Below are 8,826 nucleotides of genomic sequence, written 5' to 3' on the forward strand. Positions count from 1 at the left end.
ATCTTGTCACTGCGGGAAAATTTGCCACTAAAATTTATTAGAAAATTGATTGGTAGCATGTATAAGAGGAGGTATAATGTTTACAAGGCTAATGGCGGCTGTTCTGGTTATTAAATCAATCTTTTTAATTTTGCCCTTTTTTTTGCTATCGTTTGTGTGTTTTTTATAGAAATAATAAAAGAAAAGATTATTTTAACAATGTCACTAGACATTTTTTTTCATCGAAAAATCATGTTGTTTGCAAATTTTGAAGCAAAAAAAACAATGCAAAGTTACTTTTTCATTTCTTCCTTGTCTGTTTTTTTTTTTTTTTTTTTTTTTTTTAAACCCTCTGTATAAACCCCCCAGATGCAAGTGAGAAAAAACACGTGGGCTGCACTGACACAAAGATTTGATTTCAGACAGGAGGCTACAAAATATTGCTCCGAAGACAGCAATTGGACCGCGGGTCTGAGACCCCTGTGATAAAAAGACCTCTTCCTGACCTCCCGACCTTGAAAACCTCACACATTCAGCTCATATTAACCTGCTCCAAACACTGAGCTCCTTCAGACGCATCTTAGCCCGGAGGCATCTCCTTAAATGAATACGTGTTTTCAAGAAAAAACAATCTCAAGTGAAATTTCATGGTAAAGTTTATTTTTTAACCAATCAAATTGACAGTTAGTTCGAACCAATCGAAACGCCCTTTTGAGGCTCGGCAAAAACCAGGCACCTGTGATAGTTAAAAGCAATCCATTCATCTTTTTACGAACCTTTTTTTCCCAACGCGTATTCCAAAGACATGCCTCACCGTTTACGTGACAAAAGCGACCGCCAAACATGTAAAAAGGACTACTGCTATGTTACGACACGGTATAAACGCTCGCAAAGGACCCGGCTGTCACGTACCTCCTTTATAAAACCAGCAACGTTTGGCCGACTGCGAGTTTAATTTAGTAATAATAAATGTGCCATTCATTTGATTGCAACAATTCCGGTTACTGCAAAATAAAATCAGTCCTTCCCCAGGAGATAAAGGGATTGGTAAAGATTCTAGCGATTAAGGTGATCCGTTCAAAGGCTCCATCGGTTCCCAGCTAGTTCTCCCTGGATTTTATCCTGCAGTAAAGGATCATGGAGACGACCATGGCGCAGATCTGGGGGGGGGGGGGGGGGGGCACAAACGCAGCAAATTGATGTCAGCAAATACGCAGCAGGTGAAGCGGGTTGGATTTAAAAAGATATGATTGATGGGGTTTTCCAATCAAGTCAGATTTTATTTATATGGCGGCAAATCACAACACGGTCTTATGACACTTTCCATGTAGAGCAGGTCTGGGTCACACGCTCTTTTTAAGATGATTGACAGAAACCCCACACGCTAGGCGACGGCGGTGAAGAAACGCTGTCTTTTAGCGGTGGACGGATGTAAACTCAATGTGGGCAGCCTTCTGCCTCGCCCGGTTGGGGGCCGGATGACGGGGCGACGGAAAGCACTCTTGGAATCCAACCATCCAGTCAGATCTCTACGTTCCCATGACAAATCGTGACTTGTAGGTCACTGGAGTCTCTAAAACAAAACAAGAGCTGGACCTCTTCCTCTTGGGAACCATCTTCTTATCTATCTGTAATCTTGCCGGTTATCTCTTGTGATTATTAAAGTTATTGTTGTACCTATTAGCATACTCCCCTCCAAACCCTGATACCCCCTCTGTCTCGATCACACTTTTGCTTTCTATTTCTCAGACCTTTCCTTTACCATACCTTTTCCAGCCCTTGTGTTGTCCTTCTCGCGGACAATTTGTTTTTTTTAGCGTGCCGACGGCGAAACTGCTTCGCTTTTCGTAATGTTCCTAGCCGTCGACGGGTCCCTTCGCCGTCAAGGAAAAACAGGAGCATTTGGTGTGTTCCGGCCAGTCCAACGTGTCGCGCCTCATGGGGATGACGGAGACGGGCCTGATCGAGTCGCCCCGTTCAAATCCCTTTACTAATCACTGAAATGTGTTACATGTGACAGGCTGCTATTTAACTATTATTAAAATGTCCATTTAATACCTTTTATGTAGCCTTTTATGTCGTTGTTCGTGTTTGTCGATTTTGTGTTCCCCCTCTCATGCGGTAAATGGTACGAACCGCCTCCTATATGTAGGACCGCCTTGTCGTATGTCGAGGGGAGACGGTTTGTAATAATTTTGCCTGGTACATTTGTCCTTGCTATTGTTTATTCTCTGCTTTCATTAAAGACTGAGCACATGCATTTTGTCTGGCGCATTTACCCTTGCTCCGTAATTGTTCCGGTGACAGTTTGACCTGTTTTTCTGGAAATAAAAAAAATTACAGGAACCTCTCCTCCACATTTTTGGCCTGATCCACCACCATCGCCTAGCGGTGTCCGCTATCCCGCCATCCCGTCACAGCCGCCCACATCGAGCTTGGTCTGTCCAAGATTTCTGCCCAATAAAAGACTGTTTCCTTTGTAGAGAATGTTAGGTTTCTTTCAATCGTCTTCAAGGGACCTTCAGAGCTGCTCTACACGGCGCCATAGGAACAAAACGTGACTTGAAGATAACGGGAGCTGCAATCATACCTCCAGGGCTGCGATTCCTAGCGCCACCGCTACGATCACCGTCGTGTTGTCACTTATCAGCTGTTTGATCTTCGATAGACAGCCAGGGACTGGCTGAAAAGAAGAAATGAAAAGTACACTTTAGCATTAAGAAGAACTCGTGAGCGTCTTCTGTGGTGTTTGTTCTATTTGCTGCGGCCGCTTTCAGAAGCCTTACCGAACTGTCAATCATGGTTTGATTGCAGTGAGTGACAAGTTGTGAGCAGCACTGGAGGGGGAACCGCTCTTCGTTCTCCAGGTAAAACGGAGAATCGACGAAATCGGCAGAGCTGTTGAAACCGCAGCATTTCAACTACGGGGACAAACAGAGTCAACGTGTTATGCGAGCGACCGCCAAATTAAGTAAAAAAAGATGTTTTTTTTTTTTTTTTTTTGGCTGGCGCAGGCACCGTGGTCATGGTAGAATTCCACAGTCCAGTGATGTCCTGATTCTTCCCATAATCCCTCTTGATGTTTTTAATCGCCGCTTTCTCGATCTTGTTGAACAGCGTGTCTGCCTAAAACGTAAACCCAAAGTCACCCCAGCCCGCCCGAGCGCACGTCAACGACATCTAGAGGCGGATTGCCCGCTCGCGAAAACTCACCAAAGGCCGGAACACCAGGATCACTATTGCGCCGGCAACCTCCACGATGAAGACCAGCAGGATGATGATGAAGAACTGGGAAAAAGATCGAACCGGTCTTTGTGACGCGTGAGGATTAAAACCAAAGTCATATTTCACCAAGATGGGCTCCGTGAAATTTCGCTAAACTGGATTACTGAAAGGAGAACTAGAAACAAAGCTTCTCGCCCAGGGCTCGGCTTCAACAACATCAGGCTAATTAGACCGACGCAGTTCTGCACGACCCCGGGGGAGCTTTCCCAGCTCATCCTGAGATACCCAAAGGTGTTCCCAGAGCGGAAGAGCTCCATAGGACACCCTCACATCAGCGGTTTTCACTCTGCAGGACCTTTTTGCAGTTCTGAGAACCGTTTCAGGAAATAGTTAATTCAGACAGCAGAGGAACCAGGAACCATGGACATTAGTTGGAAGCATTGTAGCTCCTACTCGAAGGAGTCTTTTGACTTGTATGACATAGGTGCTTGGTAACTGCCACGACCATTGCCAGATACCTCTTGTGAATCGCAGAGCGCCATTTTTTAAAATTGATCAGGGTCAGCTGTTTTCTTGCGACAAAATGGACAGAACCAGCGAGATATTGATGGACAAAGAGGTCAAAGCTGTTCTGGCCAGCTACAGACGGGTACCCAAATAAGTTCAGAGGAAGCTAAGGGCAAGAGTTTTCACAGGGCGAAGATGAAAACATTTCAACCCATCTGATCGCCAGAAATTGAACGCTGTGGGCACTTTGCTCTCCATGTTGTCCATGTCATCTTCCTCTTCTTCGCGGTGGTTCATTTTTGAGTGCATCACTCATGGTACACGTCTAAGGGTCTAGTGGTCTATACTGTGATCCCTTACTGCCAAGTAAGGGGAGCGCAAAACTAAAAAGCTCCCCGGCAGGAGGCAAGTTCCTGGTAGAAATTCAAGCCGGGGGTTTCTCAGGCATGTTCTGTCTGTAAGCGGCCATTGTTATGACTTGTGGTTTCCTCCCGGTCTTGCATTGTGTCACCCGGTTGGGTTCCCTCAATGAGAACTGGTGTCATTGAGTCGACTGCTAAAATACGTTTTGGGAAGGTATAATGTGAAGCAGTGGAGTAAAAGTACCCCAGGCCTTCTAGTGGCCTGTCACTAATTTTCACTTTTGGGTCAACTCCTTCTCTTGCAGGAGTAGATGATACGGATTTGCCTTGACGTGCCACCAAATAGGCCAACGACACTACTGCGGTGAGTCTCAAGAAAAGTCTCTTCGACAGTCTCCCTCTGAACATGGAGAAAACGAAAGAGATGGATGTGAACTTCAGGTGGCATCGCCCTCTAACTGGAACTGCTTTTGGAGAGCGTGTGCACCTATCAGAGGCCTCTCTGGGACCAAAAAAAAAAAAAGCATCACCGGTCAACAAAGCATAGCAGCGTCTCTACTTCCTCCTCAAACTGAGGAGAACCAGAGTCGTACTCTCCATCATGTGCACCTTCTAAAGAGCAACCAGACCAGCTGCATCACAATGGGGTACATATCCTCTCTGTGCGTCCAACATGTGGTAGTACTGAAAATAAGGTAGACTAGGACTGAACGGCTTCTGACCACTCACCAGCAGCAACATGCACTTGCTCTCCCTGATGGCGCCACAGCAGCCAAGGAAGCCAATGACGAGCAGCAGCGCCCCCACCGCGATCAGCAGGTAGCCCACGTTGAGCACCTGGCTGAGCTCCTCCGGCGCGTCCTCCACCTTGGCGAGGAGGCTGAAGATGGAGCCGCTGTCCACCTTCACCCAGATCCCGACGCCAAAGATGGCTGCCCCCGCCAGCTGGGTGAGAGTGAAGAAGAAAGTTGGAGGAGCTCTTTTTATAAAGCGAGAGATGGATTCTGGGTATTTTAGGAGATACAATTTCCGTTTGCTTGATGTAGATCAGATGTGCCCAATACGTCGAATTAAACGTAAACGCATTAAACGTAAACGTCAGCCTATCCTCACAATGAAATTTGGCATTTGACTGACAATCGGTCTGTCCAATCTGACCTTTTCTGACACAGACGTCACTGCTCACGTGCACATAACGGCACATTCTTGCAAGCTAGCGAGTTAGCCTCCAATTTATGTCTTCTAAACCTATGGGTATAAAAATGAGTGAAGGGGGGCTAGACCAAGTAAAAGGACTAAAACGTATCACTTCCGAACAGAATGGGAGGTGGACTGTTTTTTTACTATGTCGTTTTCAACATGCATTTGCCTCATCTGCCATCACGGAGAAGGGGAAATGTGGTGCGTCATTTCGGACCGTTCCTAGAAAACTACGACACCGACTTCCCTCTGAAAAATGAAGGAACTAAAATCCCAGCTGTCAGGAAGGCAGTCATTTTTCTCCCAGCTAACTTCAACTATGCTGCTGACTCCATTCACATCATCAGATTAAGGTATTTACCAAAAAAATACTAAATGGTTGTAGTGTGCCATAAGGGTTCATGCAAGATCCACAAACATTTATTGTGTTAAGTACCATAATTTCTGGACTATTGAGCACACCTCAATATAAGCCGCACCGGCTAGCCGATCGCTATCTCGGGCTTCCTCCTGCGCACAAAAACCGTCAAAGTCGTCTCCTTCGGTGTCGGAGTTGAACAGACTCAGAATTTCCCGAGGATTTCATCGGTCCGATGTGACAAGGATAAATGTTTTAGCGGCGTGAAGCTAATTAGCCCCCCCCCCCAAAAAAGTCCATATATTAGCCGCATCGTTGTTTACGTGAAAAAAGTCGCGGCTTATCGTCCGGAAATTACTGTATACTCAGTAGATATGTCAATAAATATATATTCAGCATTTTTAGAGGAAGTAGATCATTTTCACATGGTCATTTGAAAGTAGCTCACAAGGTGAAAAAGTGTGCGCACCCCTGATGTAGATCAATAATCGGAGTACGATACTTTAAGTCACATGTGACGGCACCGTTAGCGAGAGGATTGGATTCCGATTTTGCCTTTCTGTGCAGATTCTCCATGTTCTCCCCGTATCTGTGTGGTTCCCGGTTCTCCGGTTTGTACCCACAGTCAAAAAACATGCAGGAGATTCTGAAAATCCCCGGCGATATAAAGGAATATGTGAACGGAAGTATATCTTTATATGTGGCCTTGTGATTGACTGGTCCAGGGCGAAACCCTAAGTGCAGGATAAACTGTCCAGAGAATGAATGAATGAATGAATGAATGTCAAACACGCTTAAGAAATAAGACACACCAAAGAAAACAGAGGGGACCCTGAGTAACCATGAATAATAATACTTTTTCTTTCAGCTGCTGGAAGAAGTAAATCCCTATCCAACCCCACCTTTGTCTTTCACTTAACAGTTCCCAGAATCTGCAATGATTAGCGCTGCTGACGCTCTATGTATTTGGGCACCTTTTCAAGAGGAATGCCATTTGTTTCCTTTTTCCTTGTTGCCAAACACTACAACCGACGGCAGAATAGAGCTCAGGGTGAAAGAAATAAATATAAACAAGTAGTTTGGGGCCATCTCGCCAAAAACAAACCGCCTGATCCAGCTAAAGTAAACGTCCGACTTGCACTCGGACAGGCATCGAAAAAAGCCGACTTACAAAGATGATGCCGTTGAAGGCAAACATCATGAATTTGAGGAATCCGAAGCAACCCATCTTGAGCGGCTGACGGTTTGACCTGCAAGAGGAGAGACAGATGAGAAAAATGCATTTTCGTGAATAACCGATAGGTACATTGTAACAGTCATAGCAATGTAATAACAGTTGACTGAGACATTATTATCACTCTGACACGTGAGAGAGGAGGAAAGAAGTGGGAGATTAAGGTGTGTGAGTGTGTGTGTGTGTGTGTGTGTGTGTGGGGGGGGGGGCACCTGCTGCTTTCCCAACCCTCAACCTTTTTAACCTTCACCGGCACGACGACTTATCTTACTCAAACACGGCAGGTTTCCTTCTCATGTCCACTCTCGGGGTTTTTCGGACTGGACACTTATCGCCGCGCGTCAGAACATTTGCAAGGGCGCCGTTTGGCTTTTACAAACAAACCCGAGCGAGACCCGCGCGTGAGAAACAAGAGAACGGGACGACACTACCCGCCCCCGTCACGTCTTGGCATTTCAGAAAGGGAGAAACCGCATGCGTCGAGGAAACGATTGTGGCGTGTTTTACATACGACGCCGGGGGCTTTTCGCACCCCGCGAGCTCTGAATTTCTAGTATTGGCAGAAATAAATTCACACGCACAAAACAAACTTCCGCGGACAAAAACACCGGAAGCGAGGTGAATCATTTTAACCCACAAATCTGCAAATTTACCTTTTCTCACCTGAGCCTCTCCTGAATGTCAGAGTAGCCGGGAGCGTAAAATTCGCCCCGGATGAGGACCGACTATTAGTCGCCAAACCAAAACACAAGGGCAGAGCGTGAACCTGTGGCGCGAGGTTGCTCCCCCGGGGCCTCGATTCCTTTTCTCTTTTGCCGAGTAACGGGAAGTGGTTCGTCAGAATATTTCGCCCCGCTGGCCCTCGTCAAGTTAATCTTTACATTTAGGGCCGGGGTTGGGAGGGGGGGGGCACGGGGACTCCCCACAGCCTCCTCCGTCCTCCTTCCTTTAGTCGGTTATGACTCCACGGTCACACATTAACAAGCTGGCCATGTAGAAAGTGTCTCCTTGTCTCCGCATCAGTTTCACGCATCGTTATCACCGGGGTCATGCAAAGCGCCCATTATTCCCTTTACACCCGGTTTCGATACGACCTCCGTTAAGTCAAGAATTTGGGATTTTGCAGAGCGTCGGGTACAAACAGGCTGTACTCAAAGGGCGCCACTGAGAAGAATAATGGCTCATTGTGGGTCGGACCGTTCGGTTTGTTGGCACGGCACTCAAGTTGACCTTCGCCGGAAAACAAAACAAAAAAGGAACAGACGGATCTGAGTCGGAGGCAGCGCGCACCTGGTGTCGGCCAGCTTACCTTTTCGGGAGGGGGGGGGGGGGCGGAAAGGGTTGAGAGCTGAGATTCACAGGCAAGCGCGTGAGGGTGTGATCCCTCCGATGAGGACGCGAAGGCACCCCGTCTCCTTCTCCCCGCTGCTCGGTCGCATCTGAAAGAGCCTTTTTTTTTTTTCTTTTCTTTTCAGCTGTGCGCTTGTATCATACGGCTCCAATGCCCCCGCTCCGCTTCCCCCGGCTTGTTATAAGTTCCAGGGAGGGAGGGAGGGAGGGAGGGTGTGGCCGAGAGCGACCGGGGAGAAACATGCATCACCATGGAGTTCGGGTAGCTCACCCTCCAGGGAGGGGGAGGATCACCTGCCTGAGGTCACGGCAACCTGTTACAGTTGATGAGGCAGGTAGAGAAGAATAAAATCCAGGTAAAGTCAAGTTTCTCTATCTGTTAGACGACAGATAAATGGTCTTTTCTTGTATTTATATATCAAGAAAAAAAAATTATTGGTGCTATTATCACATTGTCTGACTATGAGCCATCTTTCCCTCCTGCGGCCTTTTGCGGTCGCCGTGGAGGAGGTGGGACAAACACAAGTGGAAACAAAACACAAAAAAATCCCAGAGTTTTCAGTTTAATAATTGACTAGAGAATAAATAAGGATGATTAATAGCGGTGCCGT

At 46.8% G+C, this 8,826-nt stretch overlaps 1 protein-coding gene across 1 annotated transcript; it reads right to left on the reverse strand.

Moving 5' to 3' along the window:
- Positions 1-150: 150 nt before the first annotated feature.
- On the reverse strand, positions 151-8,366 carry tspan34b (tetraspanin 34b). The gene is made up of 8 exons (XM_086170960.1): positions 8,175-8,366; positions 6,803-6,881; positions 4,803-5,018; positions 3,193-3,267; positions 2,998-3,105; positions 2,766-2,900; positions 2,570-2,662; positions 151-1,139 (listed from the first exon to the last, which is right to left on the reverse strand). The coding sequence occupies exons 2-8, from the start codon at positions 6,857-6,859 to the stop codon at positions 1,080-1,082; spliced, it is 744 nt and encodes a 247-aa protein (XP_086027086.1). The 5' UTR covers positions 6,860-6,881; positions 8,175-8,366; the 3' UTR covers positions 151-1,079.
- Between the last annotated feature and the right edge of the window lie 460 nt (positions 8,367-8,826).

The sequence above is a fragment of the Fistularia commersonii genome, chromosome 23 (genome assembly GCF_037954325.1).
Source record: "Fistularia commersonii isolate RoL2024-O1a breed Wild chromosome 23, RoL_Fcom_v1.0, whole genome shotgun sequence".
NCBI classification, from domain to species: Eukaryota; Metazoa; Chordata; class Actinopteri; order Syngnathiformes; family Fistulariidae; genus Fistularia; species Fistularia commersonii.